This window comes from Rhagoletis pomonella, unplaced genomic scaffold (genome assembly GCF_013731165.1).
Source record: "Rhagoletis pomonella isolate Grant_MI unplaced genomic scaffold, Rhpom_1.0 Rhpom_scaffold_00004, whole genome shotgun sequence".
Classification (NCBI taxonomy): domain Eukaryota; kingdom Metazoa; phylum Arthropoda; class Insecta; order Diptera; family Tephritidae; genus Rhagoletis; species Rhagoletis pomonella.
The window spans coordinates 28,811,297-28,837,614 of NW_023458558.1; the positions used below are offsets into that span (position 1 = coordinate 28,811,297).

The 26,318-nt window shown below is 35.5% G+C and overlaps 1 protein-coding gene across 1 annotated transcript in view; it reads left to right on the plus strand.

Annotated features, from left to right (window-relative positions):
* LOC118737410 (AF4/FMR2 family member lilli-like) overlaps window positions 1-26,318 on the plus strand; it is a gene marked incomplete in the record, with an annotated part of 423,767 nt that overhangs the window by 79,333 nt on the left and 318,116 nt on the right. Inside the window, 1 exon segment of the mRNA XM_036467878.1 lies at window positions 20,673-20,796. Within this exon segment, the coding sequence (XP_036323771.1) occupies window positions 20,673-20,796 (124 nt within the window).

Consider the following 26,318-nt stretch of genomic DNA (forward strand, 5'->3'; position numbering starts at 1 on the left):
GAGTTGAGTTGAGTTGAGTTGAGTTGAGTTGAGTTGAGTTGAGTTGAGTTGAATCCTTGTACAAATAACTAAACCGTACGCTAAAATTTAATTCGTAATACGGCACAATAGAATGCAAGCGTTTATCGTGTATCGCATGGATTCATAATAGGGGGATAAGTAAAAGTGGTAAACGTCGAATTATCAAAAAACAAAGTTTTATTACCGTCAGTTTTTTTCCAATATATCTTCTTCGTCACTGAAAAAGCACAGCCTACTGGGGCACTCAACATTATATCCCAATTATACAAAAGGTGTAGTTACTATTTACATCAGGATTATGGAGCAATTAAGAAATGAATCAAGAGGAGTTCTATTTCCGTAGCGCGGCCCAGCTGCACTCTTTATTTTTTTCTGTTGCCACATGAGACCGTGTAAACTTTACAGCTTAAAAGTTCACTATCCAAACAGCAGGCAGTTTTAAACAAAAGCTGACTTGTTTACCAAGTGCATGCTCAATTAAATTTTTTGTAAATGTTTTTCATAATTTCACCTCCCATGTTGGCGTTTAATTTCGAGTATTAAGCTCCTCTTTGCCAAGCATAATGCCGGAAAAAGTATATAAATAATAATTACACTGTATATGCATAAAAAAAATATATATAAATAAAGCAATGCATTTTCCTACATACCTATATACGTACACACATACCTACATATAAGCGCATATAACAGGCACGAACGCACGCACACCTATACGAGTTGGGTTGTTTGTTGTTGATATGTGAAAAACCGCTGAGTGTTGCGGTGCCAGCTCTAACCACAGCCTGAGCTGCTGTTGTCTGCACGATTGCCGAGCAGCGAGGCAGTCAGCGAGTCTGAGTTTTATGCAATAAATGCGCTGCACTCTGTTGTTGCAACTAACAGTCTGAAATTGTTGTGGTATTGTTGCCGTTGTAACACACGTACCAATCGGAGGCACCAACTTTCATCACACAATTTTTGCCTTCGTCCTTGCTGGACGGTCACTAACTTTTGCTGCGGAAAAAACACGTGTATTTTTGGAGCAATTGTTTGACACGCGTACGCACACGCACGCACAAAAATACATAACTACACGCAAAAACAATATATGTATGTACAAATATATTTAAATCGAGTATTTTCCTGTTTACTACACAGCAGCACCTTTTTATTTATTTTTTTTTTAGCTTTTTGTTTCCACTTTAATAGCGCTTCTCTTTTGTTCATCCAAAGATGTGTAACCGTTTGTACGTAGAACAGGTTGTTGCAATTAAAAACTGCAATGCATTCATGCGATTTAAAAAAAAATTCCCTTTGTCTGGTCATTGCAGTAAAAGTTGGTTCGTTTATTATTTTTTTAAGTAAAACCATTTGAAATACGGTTTTAAATAAGAAAGTATCATTTTGATTTTAACTTTTTGTGTACGAAATTTCCTTACTATGGACTTATAGAATTGGCACTTGGTACGGTTTCTAAGTGGGCAAAATAAAGTTGGCTAGGAGCTAGCCTCTCTTAAACGGAATTTGGCTTGTTTACACGGAAAACAAAGATTGCTAAATTCGCTTAACCAGAGCTAAATAGATGGGACGAACCTGGAACTTTCTTTCGAAGCAAAATACTTACATAGGCACAGAGGGATCTGGCAGCATCCTATCACTGCAAAAAGACCTTTTGAAAAAACTGGAGGCTGTCACCGCACGTCATTTATAGCCGTAATAAAATTTCTATGGTGCAATCGAGACGACTTTGAAGTCTCAACGTCTCTATGACCGAAGCTTAACAAAACAGGACACTGTGCTATTGCAACAATGGTTTTCTTCTCTGCAGTCGATTCAAGTAATTTGGATCGCGCTTATTCACCAGTATTTAAGCGCGACTATTAACAATAAACGCCTAAATTCATGCTATGCACCGCTGCATGTGTAAACATTTTCTTCTTGATATGTATGTAATTTTTGCACATACACTTCTCAATTGTCATGCAATAAAACTGTACTAAGTTGTAATTTTACGCATTTTCCGGACAATACTTTCGGAGTTTTCTGAGGTAACTGATCGTTACAATTGACCACAGTGCCTCCCATTTCAATGAGTAATTCAACTAGCTTGAATCAATTAAAGCTGGTATTCTTTGAGAACCAGATCTGACTGATATAATTTTCTGTACTATCTTCAGAAATCGGCTGCCGTATAGCCAAGCTCATGTCGTCGTACACAACATTAATGGAACACAAGATATTTTACGAAAATATACATACATAGATTTCACGTTGCGAAGCTAGATGCCGTTTATCGGCTAGGCATCGCCTACACTGATTTCTGTGAAAGCTGTGCACCTGCTTTGATTGATGACATCTAAGTGTCATTTTTGCTCATTGCTCCTTGGTCGGCAAGTTGTTTGCCACTATTCCAACCTAATCCTTCTTCCGATGCACGTGATTTGAGGCAAATTAAGCTGAATTTTGAATACCGTTATCGTTGAGAACAAAATGATGCTCTTCTGGCCTCCTCGATAAAGTTTAAACGCAACACTAATTCGGTGACTTGATTTTGGCGGAACAATGCTGGAATATTCCGACGAGGCTAACTAAAAAAGTCTTAACTATTAGCCTTGCAAAGAGGTTTAGCTGGAACCATTTGCATGTGTTAGTTTCTTCATAAAAGTACCCCTGACCTTTGTGCCTGTTTAAAAGGTTAAATTCAGTTTTAACGTTTTAACGCCATTCGGGTTTACTAGATATATAGATAAATACTAACTCCGTCCTTGATTTAGAGTTGACTCAAAAGAGTTCTAGCCTCATCATATGTCAACCCAATTTTAACTTCACTATTCAATCTCGCTGTATACTTTAATTAAACTCTCCGAGTTATACAACCTGCTATCCTTACATACATATATTAAACAACGTCTGTCTTACTACTATTGGCCGACCACCTGTGATATGTAGACAGCGCAAAGCATTTTCGTAGTGTGTAAAAAAAAAAAAAAAAATTCTCTGCTTACTCAGTTTGCAAGTTCATTTAAGTCTCATTTCATTCCTCTCTTTTTGTTATTATCCCACAACCAGTGTTGCCGTTTTAGCCCTTTGGTGGCTAGATTTAGCTACTACATACTTGTTTGGCCACATAAATTAAAAATTGCCCCTAGCCCTTTTTTTAGCCGTTTGGATGATTTATTCATACTTGGCATGAAAAGTTTGTATATGTTTAATTTGATCTCATCTGTTTTTCGATTTATGTAAGAGATGAATTTGTAAACTAGGAAAGACTGATATATATACATATACATATGTATTGTATGTTTCTTACGTTTTTATACTACTATAGTTTAAAGTAGATAAGTTTACGGCCCTTAATATGCTTAATTTGTTAAATGGTCGATCAAGTCGATTGACCGTGTATGTTCTTGTGGTGTGATTATACCAGCTGCTGGTGCGACTTCAAAAACTATTTGAAAATTCTATGATTGTAGCAGCATGCTCGTAAGTGGTGAAAGTAGCTCAATTTTCCAAGTAAAAAGTATTTTGGCGGAAATTTCTTGCACTATATGAGTCAAAGTCGTATTCATGGAAGATTAAGTTCACGATATTGCAGTTGTGAATAAAAAAAAAAAAGCAATGTTTAATAAAATGGTAGAAAAATTATGAAAATCGGCTATAATCATTTCGACCTTTCCTCGACCTCATTTGTAAAGAAATAAATATTGTACCAGCATGCTGGTAAGTTATATGCTTCGAGTCTGATGGTATAATCACTGGTTTTTGGTTGGATAAAATATTAGCTTTTTATACCCAGTGTCCATTGTTTTTCTATACCATTACTTATTGAAAATGTTTGCGTGTTTACTTATATATGTACATATATGTAGTTAAAAAATTTTAGCTACCATTTTTAGCCACAACGACTTTTTTGTGCTCTTTTTTAGCCCTTTTTTAAAGGAATTTGGCTATCACTAAACATGATTCACGGTAACACTGCCCACAACAGCAACGCACTTCACATCCCAAAACCCCTCTGCCGCCTCTCCCCATCCTCATTTTTGCTACTCAAATTGCAAAATGTTCGCTGCAATGAACGTCTAATTGTCTTTTTGTCTGTAAGTCTGTACTTTGTCACCCACACTTAATTGTCGCGCTGCTTGTAATTGCTATTGCTGTTTGTTGTTTATTATTGTTGCTACGATTGCCGCTGTTTTCATTATCGCCCTCGCAAGCATTCACATGTTTATTCTGTGCTCAATGTCAAAATAAATTTGTTGCTGTCTGTAACAGCCAGCATTCCTGCACCACTACTGCCTACCTTATTATTCCATTCCGTTGTGGTGTCCGTTCGTCACCAGTAGCATCATCATCGTCATCACCATCTTATCCACTACCACTCAATCTCCCTTGCTAATGTTAAAATTCATGAATTCATATGTACACATATACAAATGTATGTATGTCTTACTTGTTTGTTTGTTCGTTTATTTGTCATTGTCAATGGCAGTAGCAAAGGCGCTTGTGGCAACCGAATATTTACTACATGTACGAAAATAAATATTGCTACATTTAAACGCAGGGAGTGTTCAGTTGTACTCAACAAAAGTATACAACTTCATTTTTATTTACTTTTATATACCGAAGAGTAAGTATGCACGAATGTATGGCCACTGTATGTGATTTAGTTAAACTCATTTGTCGTAGCTCTGTTTTTTGTTTTTTTTTTTTGTTTTGTGACAATTCAGCCAAGACAATGACTGCCATGCCACGCATGTCAACGACCATTTGTCTGCTCATTTATTTGAATTTGTAATGCAATTTTTAATATTTTTAAGCGTCGACTGGGAATTTTCGTTTTGCTATTTAGACATTTTTGGAGGTGGCTACTCTATTAAAAAATATAACAGCACAAAAGTATACCAACACTTTTTGTTTCATAATAAATTTTGGAAAGGTGGCAGTTCTCTTAGAAAATGCTTCAGAATAATTAAATTGAATTGAATTTGACTTATAAAAGGGGTGGCCACCCTTTTAAATACTTTCGAAACAAATACTTTTTAAAGACTTAATTTCCGAAGATCGAATTTTCTAATACTACTTTTTGTCTACTTACACTGTGAATGCAGAAAATTCCACTTTAAAATTGGTTACCACGCCTTTTTATGCTTATACAAAAATTATTGACCTGAAAAATTTACTAATGGCGTTTTCTTTTCTGTGAAAAATTTTGACTTTTCATTGCCCTTCCCTTAGTATTTGTGCAAAGAGGGCACACTGAGAAGGAACTATTTTTTGGTAGTAAAGCAAACACCTTAATGCATTCATATTTAAATACTTCTTACCAGGAAATATTTTATTCAACAATTCAATTCAATATTACACAAATTCGCCAAAAATCTGCGTCACATGGCCAAACTCGATTGGTTTGACAGCCCTTTCAGCAGTAATGGAAATTGCTGGCGCAGCACAAGCAAGTTGAAATATTTTCTCGAAAGCGATTATAGTTCTTTAGAGTTGTAGTTAGAATTTGCAATTTTTATTTCCGAAATTAAAGTTTTACTTCTCTAATAGGTGGCAACCCCTTTCAAAATTTTTTTTTCGAAATAAGGTCAATTTACCTAATTAATTAAATTAATTTTTTTTTAACAAATGGCAACCATATTTAGGAATATTTTCGAAGTAAAGTGTTTTCAAACTTCGTTCGTCAGCTGTGTATGTATATAGGATTGTTTTCCCTAACATTACATTAAATTTAATTAAAACTTTTAAAAAGGTGGTTGCCACCTCATTCGAAAAAATCTTCATGTTTCAAATGGATTATGTGAAGCGCCACCCAAGTAAATTACTCTGCGCCTAGCAAGAGCGGCACATTTCCTCGTCCAACTCATAAAAGCGACGGACGTTTGATTCGAAAAGATTAAATTTACTTAGGAAATAAAGTAGGGATCAATGTCCCGTGTAGTTGCCAGTGACTGTTTTGTAGTTTCTTTGAAGCTTCTTTTGAAGAATCCATAAATCGTTTGGCCTGTTTCTGCCCTGGACATTCCGTCCAGTGCCTGTTGAACATTTTGTATACAAAGTTATTCATTATTCCCTTTTATGTGTGCTTTGGTGAGCAGACACAAAAGAGTTCCGCACCATGAAATACTGCGCTGGCTCCTTGTTTCGCTAGGCAGTCAGCCTCCTCGTTACCATCGTCTTTCATAAAATTGCTTGGGACATTAAAACAGTTATGTACCACGTAAGAATTTATTTTGTGGAACTTCAGTGCCAGCAAGGCTGTCGTGCATTTCTATTGCATGAATCTCCACTTCAAAGACGGTGCGGTAGCTACCCATTGGTATAGATTTTTTGAAGTTTGGCCTAAATATGCTAGCCCCAGCTTTACCATTATCAAATTTGGATCCATCTGTGTATCTATCCTCCCCATTATGTTGGGGGTATGGGTTACCTGCATTCCAGACAGCTCGATTATTTACAATATGTACCTCAAATTTCCTTGAAATTACCAGTTTTGAAAACTATCGCATCGTGCATTCGCAATATGGAGTCACTAGCGAATTCCATTAGGACCTTCATGTGATCCGTCATATTTCCGATTTTCAGATTGGAGGTGTTTCGGATTCTCACGGACGCGATAGCCGCCTCCTTTTCTAGTTATTAAAATGGGAAAGAGAGGTACTCCAACCAGGGCGCTGAGTGCATCATCAGGCCAGGGCCTCATCGCTCCTGTTATGCCAATGCAAATCACTCGGTGAAATTTACTTAGTTTTCTGCTTGCAGTTCTTTGTGTAGCCTCAGTTCACCATGCTAAGAATGCAAAGGTTAATACCGGCTTTACGACAGTATCAAATCACCAATAGGTAATTTTGGCAATAATTCTCCATGTTTTACCAAAAAGTCGTGAGCAGGCATAGAAGGCCTTTATCGCCGTGTTGTAAGTGTGTAAGCCCCCTAATACACATGCTTCTATTGCTTTGAGGTCATCAAGATCATCGAAGAAGTAACTGTCTTGAGCTTTTGCTATCCGTTTTGCTAGATTAGGCAATGACAGAGAAAATGTAGATGGTTTCTTGTTGGTCCGCGTCAAACCAGCTTTTATTCAGTAGTACCGAGGGTATCCATTATATTTCCCTTAAAATCGCAAATGGCAGGCACACAGGCAACTACTTTTGCAGTCAGCAACATTTGTCGCAGATGTTGAATTGCAACTAAGCACTACCTCTAACTTTTCTATAGAGTTTTGATCCATTCGTATTACCATGTCCAAATTCTATACATCCCCTGGAGGGAGTCTCGGGCCATAACTTTGGCGTTGGTTTAGTCGTTTGTAGGAAATCGAGTAAGGGCGATCGCTTTGATTGCTGTCGTCTTCTGTCGAAGTACAGCGGACAGCCGTTTAACCTTGTCTGTTTATTGTTGAAAAACCCGAAAATCTTCTTAAAAAAGAGGCAAACTGCAGAATTAGGCCGAATATCACCTACGAATGTTTTAAAAATGCCTTATTATCATCTTCCTATGTCTAGCGTCAGCGCAAGATGGGTGCCGAGAATGCACTTTGCACTTTCGAAGCGAGTTCAAGCGAGTTTTTAAATATATGTATAGCCAAACAGAAAAAAAGTAATAATTAATCTACGAACTGGATTATTACTGGAGAAAAACCTTGAAGCTATTATTTTGAATCTGAGGTGAAACATAAAAACTGTCTCGCTACCGCCTAAGAATTTTAATATGCCGCAATTGGCTGGATATGTATCTATTTAGATGATGGCTACTGTGTTTTCGGATAATACATACTGCGATATAACACTCTAAAATATGAAATGGAGGACAAAGCTCTGCTCACAGAGTCATGCTCTAATGACTGTTTTACACAAGTGAAGTTTCGAAATATGTTGTAAACGACGCTTCCTGTATTCTAGATTTGGATTTATTTAATTGATATTTATTTCTGAAGTTAAAAAAGGGATTTAAGTAAAAAAAAACTACTGAATTTCAAGGCAGTGAAAAAATATATTCAGCCGAACCGGTTCACTATTCACTTTGGTTTCCATGTATTTACTGTGGGAGAATGAAAATTTTTCCGCTGATTTTTTTTTGCGAAACTCAGGATAAAGGCGGATTTATTTTTTAAATAGATCAATTGTAGTCAGCGTCAATTTTTTTTTATGATAATTCTATGAACCTTACGCCAGGGTTAATAAAACTGTTTAAATCCTATACGGTGTACACAAGAACGCATAACTAACTGAAAGGTTCAAAGTGTTAACTACGTTGCTAATGCTGGGGAGCAACAAACCACCTACGCTTATGCTATTGACATTACTTAACACTAATTGAAGTGGAGCTTTCCCCACTACTGCTTGCAGTAGTCTATAAGAGCGTTAAAATACCTTTTGTCATGTTAGATAATCAAAAGTTAAAGGCTAATTTTTTATTTGCCTACTTTGCTTTGTAAGTTCATACAAGTAAGTGGTCTTTGATGTCACAGCTAATTATTTAGGTCATTGCTTATAAAACATACATATTGGTTTACTACTACTTCAGAGCTATTGAACCTTATTCACCGCTATACCTGCAGATTGTCAGCAGTTGCCGCTGGCGCAGTTGCCGCTACCTACAACCAGTGCTGCCACAATAATTTTTTTTAATAAAACTGACTGGAAGTGGACTAAGCTGAAGCCGGAAGTCCATTGTTTTAAATAAGACATACGTATTTTTACTACAGGTTCGGATTCTGAGGATAAAAATGCGTAACTTTTGTTTGAAACTTTTTTTTGGAAGTGCCTTTTCAACCACTAAATGACCTTCGAACTTCAACTGGACTTCTTAAATGAGTGAAAATGTTTTTATTGGAAATCGAAAAAATATGAATTACCAAATCGGGGACGCTATATTTTTGGTAGTATTATCGACTTCCGTCTTCGACCGGAAGTGGGTTAAATTGATCGGAGGTCCATTTTTATGACGCTACTCAAATGGCCGTGTTTATGCGAATAATACTCAAACTCTGAAAATTAACATTTGAAAATCAACTTTTGTCAACTTTTGCCCAAAATACCGTTGAATGTATATGGTATGTCTACAACTGGTCGAAGTTATCTCAAAAGCATCAGCTCTTGAAGGTTTGCTTGAAAGAATTTCCAAAACACTCCTAAGTTGCACACAAATTTTCAGTTTTGCTCAGGTACGACAACTTTTCGCCCTGAGAAACTTCAAGGATTACCTGGTCCTTCAATAACGGGAAACTCACAGCATTGCTCTTTCTTAGGTTTAAACAGAAAAAACGAAGACTCTTCCTCATCTGGAATAAGAATGTGCCGAATCGAAAAAATTACTAAACTGAAAAATTAAATGCCAAATTACCAAATTTGATAAAGAAATAAAATTATTGCAAGTTTTGGTAAAAATTTACAAATACGGCATAGCTGAATACCACCAATTATTGCTTACATCAAAAATATCCACGCTTATTGTTTATATATTAGATGTCATTACTGTATTTATTCAACTCAAAAATATTTACTTTTATGCGCTTAAACGACACAAATGTAGTGCAAATAGTTTACGCTTGAGTTGCCGAATACTCGCATGCATAAACACATGTGTACACACTACATACTTGTATGTACATTAGACCGTACCAGATACAAAACATTCAGCATATACCCCTGACTCTAAAGTATATGTGCAAGGCAATTATGAAAAAAAAAATTTGTTTGGCGAACGTACGTTTTTCGTCATATCTACGACATTTACAGCCGGATCTTAAAGTATGATGTATCGAAGGATTTGTCTCGAGGAGAGTTTGTTTTGTTTCAAAATTTATTGAACTGTAGCACCCTAATGTCAGTAGATTATAGCTCTCCAAAAATTATTAAACTTTTGCTAAGTAAGTTTTATGCTTATTCCAGAATAATTAAAAAAAAAAAAATGTATTGCCGAATGTAGGCGTCATCGAAAAATTTAAAAGGGTTCGGGCAAAAATTTTTTTTTCCAAATTGCCTTGCAAAAATAGTTTAGACTTATACGGTTGACAAACGGGCTCGCTTATTTGCATAAACTGCCTTTATTTGCTTTAACTCATGCATTTTCCTCTTTAAAATGCGCATAAGCAGCCGAACAACACGAAATTTTTGGGAATCAACTCGGATCCGGGGAATTTTCGATGGCAACACTGGCAAAAGCGGCCAGCTGTTGTCTTTTGTACAAGTACGCAAACAAAGCAGGCGAGCTTGGCCTCCGCGGAAGCCGAGTAGTGAGAGTTGCCTGCTGAAAGCCCGTAGCTGCCAGGTTTGATCCTCGGTTGGAGAGATTGCGAAAAAATTGTTTGTTTTTATTATTTATTTTATTTTTTTTATTATTATTATTTTTTTTTTATTTACATATTTAATTTTACTTTAATTGATTTTCATTTGCTTTCTTTTATATCACTTTTTTATTTTACTATAAGTTAATTAAAATTTTTAGAGCTGAGCTTTATTAAAAAGTCAACAACAACTATCTGAAAGCAACGTTTAAAAAATATAGAACTTATTGAAAAATTAATAAAAACAAAATACATGAAAATTCGACTGCCCGTGGGACTCGAACGCACAACACTGCGGCTCATTAATCCGGAATACTGCTAGTTTATCTGCATAAGCATGCTCGTCTGTCTCGCGTTTTATGTTTGGTGGTACGGTCTAATGTATGTACATGTTTGATATGTTTGATATCATGGTTTCTATACTAACTTTTAGTGCTCCAATTGCCGACTGTCTGACTGACTGACTAAGTGCTCGTCTGTCTGAATATATGCCTGTCTGTCTGCTGCGTGAGTGCAAGCGCACGCAACAATAATTTGTACGCAGACATGGTCAGAATAATTGGAGCAAATGCACATTAGTCTAATTTCTTTGTTTGTATTATAGAATTTTATATTGTTTGTTTATTCATTTTTTTTTGATTTGTTGCCCTCTTTGGCTTTGTTTTTCTGCATAAGTAATTTTACTAATTGAATTTAATTTGCTTTGTAAGTTGTTCTACATATTTACATAATTTGTTTTCGTATTCAATTTCGTTTTATGAATTGTAGTCTTTTGTTTTGATTTGCAGCTGAATGCGTTTTTTTGTTTGTTTTGTGGTTGATGGGTTTTTTATAACAACTCTTAAATGGTCGCGTGTTTTCCAAAGGACTCCACGACAACGTTGGCTTTTATTAAGCTATTACAGATGATTTGTGAGAATTTAATTAATTTTACATCTATTATTGCATTGATTGTTTGGCAAAATTCTTCATAATTCTGTGGTCAAAGCAAGCAACTTTTCATTGGGCTTTCCGATTTGCAAGTGTAAAACGAGTTGTATAGATTTGCGTCCTGTGAAACAGCGAGGATTCTCTTCGCCCTCCGCATATCTGCGCTCTTCAGTTTCCTTATAAGGACTTTTATTGGCGTACATGACATAAGACTGAAGGTTGACGCATGGGACCAATGGACCAATGTTGCAGTCGCAAGATCATAGAATAAGATTACGCACACCTGGCAGAGATCCACAGACGGAGGTTCTGACCACGGATTAGTATTCCATATGGTACCACAGCGCTGCTATTGTTGGTCTTTGTGTAAGGAGGATTCTGCACTTTAGTCGCTTCAACCCAAACTAAGACTTTTTACTTTACAAAACTTTTTTGCTTTTCAACGCTACATACTTTTGCATTGGCCAACGCAAAAGTTCTTATCAGGCGCCGTGAAGCTAGCGAGACAACACATTGATGGCTATTTCAAAGTCAGTAGTGGAAAATTATAATTTAATTCTTACAGTGACGTATAAAAAAAAAATTAACTGCATAGTTTGTTGAGCATGACGGCGAAAAAGGCGTACTGACGGCGTACGTAAAGAACGTGCCTTGCTACTGACATTTTTAATAGTTTTTGTACTCTGGAATCAAAGGAGCTCTGCATTACTAATTTTTTGTGGTATTTATATTGTGAAAAAAAATCCACTGTTTATAATCATTGAGCGATACCACTGTGCTCAAAAATTCAATATATCCATGATTTTTATTAAAGGACTTTGAAAGTTTAAAAATATGATCGCTCCAAAAAGTTATTTAAGAATTCAGTGAAATGCATTATGGTTTGGCAAAATTTAAAAATTAATTTGAAGTTTGTTGTTTGGGGGTTTCATAAATTCAAAATGGCGGATCCAATATGGAGACCAAATTTTAGAATTTTTTTTTATTTTCACCACAAAATCATATAAATGCGAGGTTTTCGAGGTCGCTGATTTCGAATCTGATGTCAAATTTTTTTTAATTCAAAATGGCCGATCCAATATGGGGACCAAATTTTATAATTCTCTCCAAAACCTTTTATATGAGGGGGTCGAATGTGGCGTTACCGGATTCGGAGCAAAAAAAAATTTAAGTTCAAAATAGTAGACCACATTTTTGCTATACTACCCTGTCCACCTTTGCTTCATACACTTTCAAATATTTCTGCTTCAAGATTGTATGAACTAAAGGTGGGCAGGGTAGTATATTTTTCCCTATTCATAGGTGCTTCCAATAAAAACTGTTTCCTTCGGATATACACATTAAGTTCAAAAAAAAAATAACGTAACGTAAAAGTTTGAACAAACAATGCAAAAATGCATGTTTCAGCTATGTACTTGCATATCATTCCTGCACTACCCTTTATATAGGTATTATATTCTTCGGGGAGCACACCTTTAATAATATTTTGCAGCAAAAAGTTTACAACGGCGGTTCCTTTTGCATCTTTGTTTACTGCTTCTTTTCAAACATCGAAAAGCACGGCAAAACACACGTAGAAGTTTTTAATGAAAAAAGGTAATATTTCTAAAAAGTGCAAGAAAGTGCAAAGTTATTCTCAGCGCACACACTCACATTTTTATTGCCCACAAAGCTTGAAAACCACCAAATGGAACCAATTTTGTATAGCTCTATTTAAAGTGAAATATTATTACCCAAATTAGAGTCCATTTTGGAAATGAATTTTATTTTATTTACATTTCCATTCTCTTTTTTAAAGTATTTTTTATCACTCAAAGGCTTATTCCAATTCGAACTACAAAGAATGCTTTATACAAAAATTTTTGATTAACGTTTTGTAGAAATTTCAACTTTAACAGGGTAAAAAATCGATTTATCGATATTACTTTTGGCAAATCCGGCAAATAGTAGCTGCCAGACCCAGACCATAATGAAATGTAGAAAAACAGATTTGGTATCAAATTGAAGAAAAAATGATGTAGAAAAAAAAGAAATAAAATTTTTTGATGCATAAGGACGAGTAGGTATTGAAAATTTATTTTTTTATTTTATCCTTGGATATCCTTGAAAATTTTCAATTTTTTTTTTTGAAAAATTATATGTTAAGAACTAATATGCACTCGACCACATTCTCGAACTTCGTCTTTTTAACTTTATAAGCTTAAAAAATTAAATTAAATTATTAAATAAAGGCAATTTTCGATATCCACCTATTCGATATCTACCTTGTGAACCAAAAAAATTATTATTTTTTAATTTTACAACATTTTCTCTTCCATTTGGCATCCATACTGTTATTCCACATTGACCATGAGTCTTTTAAGAAATTTTCGGAGTTAATAATATGTTTGAAACTTAAAACTCCTTTAAAAAACCCTGACTTCAGAGAGAAAAACGGAAAATTATATTTGGCCCATAGTTTCGTAAGCATATTGATTGCTTCGGCAGAACAAGAATACTACATTTTGTAGAAAACCATCTCTTATCATTACTAAATCTTGACTACTTCTTTATACACATTTAGTAAGGATTAGAGACATGTGCCATTGTTTAGTAGATAGGTTTTGTTTTGAGTTGTGTCATTATTACCGAGGACCATCGATGTATGGTATATTTGGACAAGGTTTTTTTTTTGAGAACCTTTATGGTCACTTGGTCTTCCCTTCCACAAGTACATGCGAATTTATAATAAATATGGTCTTCATTCAGATAAATCAATATATGTCACAGCTGGAAGTCATAAATTCGCCAATAAAATAATAATGATAAAAAAAATTTGTTATTTATGACTCATACAATATGAAGCCGCTAATATGCACATTTACAGTACAAAAGCTGTCACAAGTTATCTCACTGCAATCGTCCGTGAATCTCTATTTTTCTGACAGGCAATTTATGATATGTAGCTGCATATGAAATCATTAAAATACATACATGAATAAATATGTACATACATATCTCCTATTTATTTTATATATTTAAAAGTACATACGTATACATTGAACAACAATATGGCTGGTTGTTGTTGACGCTATCGCTCTAATAACTACATATATCGTACACAACAAATGGCGCTTTTCAGAATTTCAGTTTTCATCATCATTTGCGTTCTTGACAAATCTTTAAGTATCTCGCCAATACTTATGGCATAAATTTCATTTGTAAATCAACACAACGATTTCGACCGCCTGACAATATCCGGTTTTAGTAGTGTTATTTATTGCACTAGCGCGTTTAATTTAAATACTTAAGTATATTACCTGTGTTTCAGCGTGTACGTATGTATATATGTATGTGTCAATGCATTTTTAAGCTGATTTGTTTTAGCTAAAAAGCTTCACTAATTTGTTTAGTCATTTGCATTTATTTTCGCAATGAATATACATATATTCCATGTATGTATGTACATGTGTATGTATAAGTACACTAGACTTGTGTTTGTTTGGAATGATCCGTCTCGTCTGCTCTGTTTTAGCTGTCTTGTGTGAGTCAATAAAATGCTGAAATGCCATACAATTTTAATGACCTCAAATTAGCAGTGAACGCAGCCAGCCGTATGACGAAGGGAGTAATTCTACTAAATATTTTCACAACACTTAACTAAACTACATATATATATATTATGCCTTTTGTTTCCTCTATAACGAGTTAATGGCGCTGTGAATACACCTATTTATAGTAAGCGTATTCAGACTATTCTCGTTAATGTATTAATTTGTTATCTGGTAAATCGGCAACACTTTCAACATCGAACGCTCTTTATTACTTGTATTTATAGACATTTATTAATTCCACGACAGAACGGTTTATTGAACTTTTGATAAAATGTATGCACTTTTCGCGGGTGAAAATTCCAGCAAATAAGTGACAGAAAGGAATCAGCTGACATTTTAAGGCCACATGTTACCACATTATCAGGCTTGTCACCTCGTTAAGTTGGTAATAGTATATTTGGTAATTTACAAAAACAAAACAATGGTGGGAGTTACCGCATTAAGACCTTAACGTGTATAGTCTGAATACCTTTAGGGGTGAATTGTTTATACAAAGATTAATAACACTAATCAACCCTGCTTAACTGTGAATTCCATTGACATTTTTTGGACGTGATAATTTTGTTTGTGTATACGTACGGTACCCATTCGTCCCGATTTTTGCGAGACAGTACCGATTTTGAGAAAATTGTCCCGCTGAATATTTCTTTTTTAAATCGGGACGTCTATACAAACGAAATTTTTCGTACTCCATACCTCTGGAGGTATTTGTGGTAGGCTACTGGAACATGCATGTTTAAGAAATCAAGTTCAACTTGAATTAAGGAAATTATTTATTTGAAATTTATGTTACAATACGGGTGTCAGATGAGGCCTAAAAAGGGTATAGTTTGAAAATATTTTGAAAAGGGTTGCCACCTGTTTAAAGGATCCGGTTTAAATTAATTATTCGCAAGCTATATGATCTGGGTGTCAATCGAATGATTGTTAAGAAACTTGTGTTTTGAAAGGGTTTTAAGAGGGTTGCCACCTATTGAAAAATTACATTAAATAATTTAAAAGAATTATTACAATGTTGGTATATATCGAAATGTTTTTGAAAAAGAATTAAGTTCAAAACTAAATAAAGGAGGAGTTTCCAAAATTCTACTTGAATGAAAAGAGAGTTAACGAATAAAAAGAAAGAGGTTTAACGAAATTGTAGTTGGAAAATGTTTTGCAGAGGGTTGCCACCTGTTTTTAAAGTCGGGTTTTATTTTAATTTATACTCAAGTTCAAGTGTCAAACGTAAGAGAGTTTAGGTATTTGAAAAGGGTTGCCACCAGTTTTTACAATAATTTAAAGGAATTATTACAATACTCAAATTTGGCTTGAGTTTTGGGAATAATATAATTTAAAATGTAGCACAAAAGGTTTTAGATTGAAAATATTGTGAAGAGGATTAAACATTTATTTTAAATAGGGTTTTTGTTCTGAATAAACTACACCTAATGTTACTCACATAAATTTCATACACTAAGCGCAGCGGGTGAGGGCAATCTAATTTAATAATAATATTAATATTATTTTGCCGGAAGAGAAGCTCGGCCAAACACTAACATATGTGTTAGCGCCAATCTATTATTATTATTTTGCCGCTTACATTTTTGCTAAGTGTTTGGCCGAGCTTCTCCTCCAATTTGTGGTAAGCGTCCTAATCTTAATTGCAAATGGTTTTATGAGAAGCTTTTTAAAGGCGAAAATACACTCGGAGGCTTGCCATTGCCTGACGGGGGGTGTCCGCTGTTAGTTTTTTTTTTGTTTGTTTGAATTTAGATGTTTGTTAGGGCCAGAGATCGAGTCGAGGTCCATGGAGTTGTGTTACGCACTTCTAACCACTCAGCCACAGCGGCCACTGTTTAGTTCAAATTAGTTATTTTTTTTTTTTACTAAACTCATTGGTCAGCAAATAAATTGAATGTTGGCAAATGAATGAACAACTGTCGTAATAAAGCTTGTTTCGCAGCAGCCACAGTCCGGTGAATGCTTCCAACTTGAACATGAGCTACAAGATTATAGCGCATGTAATGTGCAGCTTGTTACGGCAGCAAAAGTTGATGAACTCCCCAAGCGCCAGATAACTAAATGCAAAAACACACAAACTAACTAACACGAAAACTCTGAACTGTACGTACCTATGTACATATGTATGCCAAAAATACTTCCTCATTGCGCTGACCAGATTTACTTCCTGTTCGATCTAAAATAACTCAGCTTGTATATATAATTTTCATGTTGGTCGCTAAGTTGCCCGACAAGTAAGTACTTACTCCTCATATCGTATATGGTTAACCTTATCCTGTGTTCTTGTGTATGCCCTCGCTGTGGCTTAAAGAAAAACACTTCCACACCCTCAAATAGTATTCACGTAGTCTGCTGAGCTTTAGCTCTCTAACACATATTAGGTTGGTTGCTTTTTGTTTTTGCTACTTCCGTAAACTTTTTCAACTTTTAGCTTATCGCAAAGTTTTGCTTAAGCACTACAAGTTTTATTATTATTGCCGCAACAATGCTTTCCACCAACCCCAAAATGTAAGCTGCCCGCCCTTTAGTTGCACACTTACATACATACATACATACATACATACATGTATGTATATCTAACCTGTAACCGCTGGCACCTCATTTGCCAACAATTTGAAGCTGCTTTGCTGGTTTGGTGGCAGTGGTTAGTGGTTAGTGGTGTGGTCGGTCTGTCCTCTGTCCATCGTGTCAGCTAGTCTGCCACTCATTACACCTGAGCGTTGGTTTTTGCAGGTTTCCCATTTGATTATTATGCTTTATTGTTCACCACTCTCGTTTTTCTTTTTATTCTTCTGTGTTACTGCTCTCATATGCTATGTTTTTAGTTTTTTCTGTTGTGCTTGTGTACGGTGTCCTTCCACGCTGTGCGTCGTACTGCTTATTGGTTGTGGGGGGGCGGTCCTCGGTGGTCTTCGGAAATAGTTCCACCGTCTAATTTTTCTACGCTTTCTATAAATATTTACCACCGCAACCACAATATCTCCATTATGTGTTTGTCATGTTTGCGTTCTGTTGGCTTTTGTTGCTATCGTTGTGGTTGTCTTTGTCATTGACGTTGCCGTTATTGTCTCTTTATTGTTGCTGTTATTATTTCCATTATTATTGTATCTCATCCTAGTTGTCACTTGTGTGCATAGTTTGTTAAACCCATTGTCTTAAGTTGAAGGTTAAATAGGACTTCTTGATTTCAGTTTACTCGGCTAACACCTTTGCATTCACCTTTTCTTTAGCGATACAGTTGGCTTATCAACATCTGAAGGATACACATCCTTGTTGTACTTACTACGAGTATGTATGCACCACGGCTTTGTTAACCTGCTAAACTTTTTGGGATCATTCAAAGTTTTGCTGCCAGCTATTTAAGTTGGTGGCTTTGGCGTTGATAGGCCGCAGACATTAACCGCTCGAGGCCATAAGCCATTTTGTACCCCAGCCAGACAAGCAAGCGCCTTGCTTTCTGTTAACATTTCGTCTGCCTTTACTTGTTATTTTTCTTTGCTGCTTTCTTCGCTTTACGTTTAAGTCAAGTGTGAAAATCTAGTCTAAAGTACAAAAATTTATGTGATTTGGTATCAAAGGTGTTATGTAAGGGCTGTTATGGTTTATCCACAGATTGTGTGTAGCATTGCCTCTTACGTATTGGACGTTATTTCTTGATTTGATCTGCTTTTGTTTGCTTACGAACTTTTATTGTTAAATTAACTAATTAAAAAGTTATGCCGGTGGCGATGAGGGTTATAATAATAAAACGGTGCGTGAGCTTAAAGACAAAAATTATGGGCTGCACCTCAGAGAGGAAGCCAATTCTTTTCATGGCTTTGTGGTTTCGAACTGAAGCAAAGAAGTAGTTAACACTTAGATAAAACAAAAGAGTGCTATATTCAGGACTTGGCCAGCGATGTCGGAAAATCATCGATGCATCGAAACTTTGCCACTCGATGTATTGATGCATCGATGTTTTTTTTTTTTAAATCTGGCAACTCTAGTACGTTGAACCGTTGTCAGTTTTTCAATTGACCTGTTTGAAGCAATTTCCTTGCACTTAATTTTTAAGGCGTTTTTATGATCATCCCCCACATTTTCTCCATATAAAATTAAATTACATTTTAAGTTATTTGTATCGAGAATACATAGTATCGAAGAAAATGAACAACAGACGAAGTGACTCATAACGGCTCTTCTCATAGCTTAGAAGTAAAACCAATTTGTCGCCCTAATGGAGCGCACAAAACAGGAATAGTGGAGAAACGAGCGCCGATGAGCCCTTGCCAATGCAGGGTAATGGCACAGGTAGTATTTACGCTTCCAATTTCCTCCTCATCACGGCAGCTATGACAGTTGCCCGGTATATCTGTATGGCCTGGCACCCATACGACATGGATGACGTATACCCTTGCTGGCTCATTTAGGGTATGGCTACATTCCATGAAAATCATCGACGACAATTTGTCACAATTAAGTGCTTTGATAGCTGCCTGGCTATCAGAAAAGATTAATAGAAGAATCGATCAGCGATCTTGCAGCTTCGTTGATTGCTGTAAGTTCAGCATATAAAATGCTGTAAAGATCTGGTAGACGCAAACTGAGGCTAAGTGAGGTTCATGCGTGTATATTACTCCACTTTCTACCTTCAGATCCAACTTGGAGCCGTCAGTGTAGATCGCTGCTGAGTCAGAATACAAGATCAGGACCGAATTCTCTTCCCTTTCACCATCTGAGGGGATCCTTGTCTGGAAGTTATTCTTTAGTCCAGTGGGTTGCATACATATGTATATTTCATAATACCAATAAATCACGTTCGGTCAGTAGGTAGCTAGTGGACAATACGCGTTCTTGGGGGTGGCCTGTCGGGTAGTTAGTATAATTATCTTACGACACTAGGATTTGAAATTGTTTAATTGCTCTATAAATAAAATGAATTAGAGATTTAAAAAATAAAGAAAAAAACGCTCCCCTTGTTTACGGCCAATAACTCGCTCACCTTGCAGAATTTAATTAAATAATTTTCCATTTCGTAAAATAAATTGAAATAACTAATTGAAACAACATGACTAATCACACAACAAAATGTCAACTTAGTATTTAACACACCTGCTAACAGCTGCGCTCGACTGCCGATGCTCTGACTGGCGGCTACTTAAATACGGGTATGTATGTATGTAGCAACCTGGCTGGCGTCGTCTCCTTGTGTGCTATTAAAGTTGACGTCACTCAAATAAATGTATGACATTGTGTGCTAATTGTTGTCGTTGTTGTGTTGTGTTGTGACTTAATTAACCGCCACGCAAGTAATTAGTTTAAATTGTGCAAAGCCAAGGAGTTGTAGTGGCTAACGGCCTAGTCGCCAAACTGGCAACAGACACGGCGAGCGTACAGGTTACTGGGCCGGCAGCTATTTAAATAAGAATCTGTTTAACAAATGTGAAATGTTAAGAATAAAAATTGCGTTTACATGATGAGCAAGTTTTGCAGAAGACGCAACTGCAAATGGCGCGTGCTCTGGCAGTTTGTCAGAATAAATAAATAAAATGCGGTAGACGGACGGCGTATATTTAGTCGGTTCGGTATGTGCGCACACCTTGCTAAACACCCCTTTCCTATTTGTGTGTTGTAAACTCTAAAGAACATGTCGCAAAATAACGAAAGAATTAATTAATTTAGTTCTTACATTTGCTGACTGTCTGTCCTTCATCATGTCCGACAAATATGCGACAGACTACCCGATATCTTTACGCTGCACTTGTAGGCATGTCCTTAACAGCTTTTACACGTTTTTTTTTTTAATTTGTTCGTTGTTTTCAATAATCTTCTCTAACTAACTTTTTTTCTCTTCTTTTTCTACATCCTTTCAGTCCAACCGGTGCAACGCTGCGTACACAATACGAAATAAAGGATTATTTATTGTCACCGGGTACCTGTAAGTGTGGTCTACCATGCCCATTGCGACCGGAGTATTTCTTCGATTTCAATGCTCAGGTGAGTACGTAGGACTAGAGCGTTACGCGTTACTACAAAAAATACATACATATGCATATGTGCATATAGTCGTGACCACGTCACTGTCAATCTACGGCCGTACAACAGTGAGCGTTTCAATTGGCGCTGTTGGTTTTATTTGGTGCCATGACAGGGAGGGATTGTGTTTTAATTGAATATTGAAAATCTCTTAAGTGCTGGGGTTGTTCACTCAAACCACTTTATTTCAGTTTGTCAACTCGGCTGCGGAAAGGAATTGGGTTAAGTGGTCGTAGAAGAAATTTGGTAAGCGGGCTTAAGGTAAAAAAATAGTGAGTTTGACGAGCTGATCTCTTTAAAAATTTGAAAAAATGTTAAAGGCTTAGTTTTAAAAGTCATTTCGATATTTAAGAGATGGTACTTTGTGATACCACTTATCGGTGAATCACTGCGTGCCAATAATAAGGTAGGGCAGGATAATGACAGTAGTTGCGACCTTGTGTGCCAAAATCCGTGCCCTCCGTTGAACTTACAAGAGCCCTATAGTTCACAGGTTTCTTTTTTTGTACCTACCTTCGGTTGGATACATCCTCTGATGGAATTCGTTAAGTTCTTTTTTAAGAAAAGAACTATCTTCGCAGAACTGACGGGCGTGTCCATAACTGCATATGCAACGAGCAGGGTTAGAGCTACGGCAAGCCTAAAAGCTCAGTTAGTCTAGACTTAACTTAATTTAACTTACCGTAAGAAATCATCGATCATTACTCAACACGTCAACTTAAGCCAAGAGCGGAAATATTTTGTTTTTGTATTTTCTTCTTTAGCTGTTTAACTATTCGCCGCCTAGAATGCCACATCAAAAAATTGCATGCAAACAAAAATGTTTGCTTTCATTTATTTTTAAGAAATACAAAAACGACTGTCTGGCAAGCCTGATTCTCTCACCGCTCTCAATTTCCGCAAGGCCGTAACTTAAGAACCTAAAATTTACAGGTTCTTAAGTTTCTTACGGTAAGTTAAGTTTTAACTAACCGCCAACACAGTTTCTCATATAACAGGTTAGCCATAATATTAAGTTAAGTTAAGTTACGGAAATTAAGTCTAGACTAACTGAGCTTTAAATCGGAGCAAATTACGTGAAAAGTTGAAAGAAAGATTAATTATTGAGAAAAGGATATAGATGGAGACCCATAGACTCAATCTCTGAACTATTTTGGGATGTTAGAGATTCTCGGTTTTTCTATCGATATCTTCGGAACTTGTCGATATAATAATCGATATTTTTATGGATTTCGATATTTTTAACGATTTTGTTATCGATATTGCTATTGGTTTTGTTATTGATATTGGTATAGATTTTGTTATCCATATTTATATCGAATTTGTTATTGATATTTTTATCGATTTTTTATCGATTATTCATCGATTTTGTTATTCGATTATGTATCGACTATTTATCGATTTTGTTATCGATTTTCTAAGCTATTTTTATGATCGATTTTGTTGTCGATTATTTACCGATTTTGTTATCGATATTTTTATCGATTTTCTAATCGATTTTGCTACCAATATTATCGAAATTTTTATCGAATTTTTCGTCAGTTTTGTTAACGATATTTTTATCAGTTTTTTTCAACGATATTTTGTTGGATGTTACTATCGATTTTGTTACCGATACGAACAGACAGAAGATAGAGGAAAAGAGAATAAAATAAATGTAATTGGAAGGAACAGGGTTAGAGGTAGGGATCTAGATAGAAAAAAGACAAAAAATATAACCGTAAGCAAAAGCAGATGCACATACATGTGTGTGGTTTTGGCTCAATATCTAACAACAGCCATGTATGTATATATGTATAAGTCCTAATTTCAAACTTTGTTTTTTTTTTGCAAAAATTAGGTAAATTCCACAAACTTACATCGTAGTTTCAAACTTTTTAGCAAGAATTTTTAGGTAAAATTCTAGTATGCAGTTTTATAGCCCATTCAATTTTATTAGATATAATAAAGTGCAAGCTTGAAGCTGCTAAAAATTCGTGTTGATAAAAAGTATGTATATTAAATTTTTTTATATGTGAAAAAATGCGTAAAACCGTCACCAATGATCAAAAAACCAATACAATGTTTTAAAAAATTTAATTGCCTATAAAACTGCTTACCAAAATTGTTTCTAAAAATTCTGATCAAAAGTGTGCAGTTTTGATGAAACTGTTGACTTTATAATTTTTACACAAAGCTTAAAATTCGGACTTACATGGTTTTTGATTGATGTTGGTTTGTACTTTTATAAAAAAAAAAAACTAAAATAATAAGCTTTAAATATAGAAAAGAAAAAAGTCAAAACTGGTTAAATTGTCGCGTTTCTTTTATTTTAGCCATATGTAGGTGTGCATATCTATGTATGTGCGGACAACGCTCTAAATATATTGCATGGGCGAAAAGATTGAAATTTTTTTTAAACTGAAAATATCTGCTAACGATTACTGTAGACGGTGCCGAAAAAAACTAAACGACATATATAAAAACATGAAATACGAGATTAAATTTAAGGAACAAATCAAGTGAAAAAATTCTTTTAAATGCAAATGCATTCCTAATTAAATAAAACTTTGCTCCGCTTCAGCAATTAATTACGTATTAAATTAATAACTATTTACTTTTCCCTTTGTTGTTTGTTCGTGACTGTCGCAACACAAAAGTGATTAAAACGATTAATAATTACAGACTGTAATACAAGTTAACGTACATACGAACAAGCCAATCACAATTATACGTGATTTTTCCCCCCCTCCCCTCCCAGCTAGCATTCAGCCGCAAAAATATATTTTAGACTCATCCCTTAATTTTTTTATTACCTTTTTTTAAAGGTTGGCCTTCAGCAAAATTTAATTATAAATAATTGCACGATATAAATCAACACAATTGACGAGACAAGTTCCCGTCCTTGCTGCTGATAGTTACATGCGAATATACGTATGTATGTATGTATTCATGTACATTTGTACATAGGAAAGTTTATGTGAGCCTGCAATGTCAAGTGATACTCGCATGACAGGCGAACAAAATGATCGTGCGACAAGCAGACAGACAAAAAGGGAGGGACAGCGAGACAAAAAATCGAAAAGCCGCTCATCATCGTTCATTGCCATATTTTGTTGGCCGCTTGGTAGTTTTTTTTTAATACATCATCGTCATAAATTCTGCCAGGCTACGAGTACATCCTCTTTACTACTACTACATACATGACCGCGCTGCTACTTTGACCAAAAACAACTCGCCAACAAAATAATTGGCTTTACGCTAGGATGTCAATTATAATTATAAAACTTAATTATAGCAACAGCAAAAAAGATTTCATTTGTTTTTTTTTTTCAAAATCAGCGAAAAAAATCAATGCGAAACCTTGTGGTATGCAGGGAAACCGGTGGCTGAAGTACAGAAAAATGGCCGGAAAGTTGAGTTGAACTTGGCTGTTGAGTTGCTATGCTAGCTAGTCACTGGCATAGCTGACATATCAAAGGGCAATAAAGATGCTTTACGAAAACGCACGCACAGACGCATGAAATAAATACCGAATGAAAAGCGGCACAAAAAATTAATCGAAGGGAGAGCCTGATGCGCCAACCAGCAAATCAGTCGTCAAATCAAAACCTGTCCAACAGGCTGGCTGGTTGGCTGGCCGCAACTTGCTTGGCGTGTCTCATCCTTTTGCTGTCGCATTGAGTTGCCGCAACATGTTTACGCTGCAGTACAGGGGCACATATAATCATCTACATACAATTATACATATGCATGTATGTATGTGCTTACAAAGTCGCCAACTCGTGTGATTTGAAATTTCCACGCTCTGTACGCCAATTGGTTTCAGTGAGCCTTCAGTGGTAGTGGCATAGCAGCTAGCCGTCCGGAGTATGCAGCAGCAAAAACAATGTTCAACCATATATCATTTCATTTTGATCCATTGACAATTTGTTGGCGTCCATCTCTATCACTTTATGGCAATATACAACAACAACAAAAAGCAATAACAACATTCGTATGTAGGCACGTATGTACAGTGGCGGAAAAATAGATAGCGACGCGACATTTTGACAAGTTCTACATATTTTTTTTTTGTTATTTAATGTTTATTATTTTTTTGTGACAGTATAGCTCACTACTATTTAACAAAAACTATGTAAATCCGAATTTCAAACCTTTGGAAATTTTTGGGAAAATTCGACGAAATTTCATCAAAATTTCAAATTTTTTAATCAAAGTAGGCTTACATTTTTTTTACGGTGGAAAATGCGCAACACGAGTTTCAAACTTTGTAAAAAATTAGGAATGCTTGACAAAGTTTCATAAAAATTTCATACTTTTTATTCAAATGGACAAAATCAAATATCTCGTGAAGAAAAAGGTAACGGTATTTTAAAGATTTTGAGATCGATAATTCAGGAAAAATGGTCTCATGAATGAAAAAATTACCTTGAATTTTAAAATGACCTTAAAAATTAGAAGGATTTAAAATTAGTTGGTGTTTTTTGACCTTAAACCAGTGTGCAGTGAGCTTTTTAAATATGTATGCATACATTTTTACTGTTCTCGCATCAAGAAATCCACTACCATGGTCGCAAAAAAACAACTTAAATTTTTTTCTAAAATTTCACTGCATGCTGTTTTTAGGACGAAAACAGAAAATATAAAAAAATTTTACTTTTGAAGGTTGGTTCTGAGGTAAAAATAATTTGTCATTCAATTATACCTTTAAAATGTCCATCAAAGGTAAAATTTTAAATTGTTTGCATTTTTTACCTAAAAACCAGCCTAAAATTAACTTTTTAACAATTTAAATTGCAGTTGTTAGTTATTCCGGCCATAGAAAGGCAATAACAGCAAAAATATAAAAATTTTAAAAAGTGCATTGCCTACCGGTTTCAGATAAAAAAACAAGTAAGAAAGTCTAAGTTCGGGCGGAGCCGAACATTAAATACCCGGCGCAAGTATTAAATATATGTTTTCCACCTTTCGGAAAGCTACGGCTACATGATAAGCCGGGGTGTATCAATTTTGAGTAAATTAGCGTCCTTAAATTTCGAAATATCGAAGTTTTAAGCATTTCTGAAAGTTACCGTTATATGAAAAGCGGCCGTAATTTTAGTCCGATTTCAACAATTTTCAACGGTTTGCTTTTATGTGGCAAGCACAATAACCGTACCGAGTTTGGTACAAATTGGTAGAACGGTTACCGAGATACATATATGTGATCATAAGTGGGCGGTGCCACGCCCATTTTCCAAAATTTTACCATAAACGTATTTCTTTGTAAAGAATTGTTGCAACCATCAATTTTGAAAAAAATTAGCTTTAATATTTACTGATTTATCGAGGATTTCTTATTTTTCTAAATTACCGTTATATGGGATGTGGGCGTGGTTATTGTCCGATTTTAAAAATTTTCGGCCATTTGGTATGCTGTACCAGGACCAACAACTGTGCCAAGTTTGGAAGAAATTGGTGCAGCGGTTACCAAGTTATACACATGTAACCATAAGTGGGCG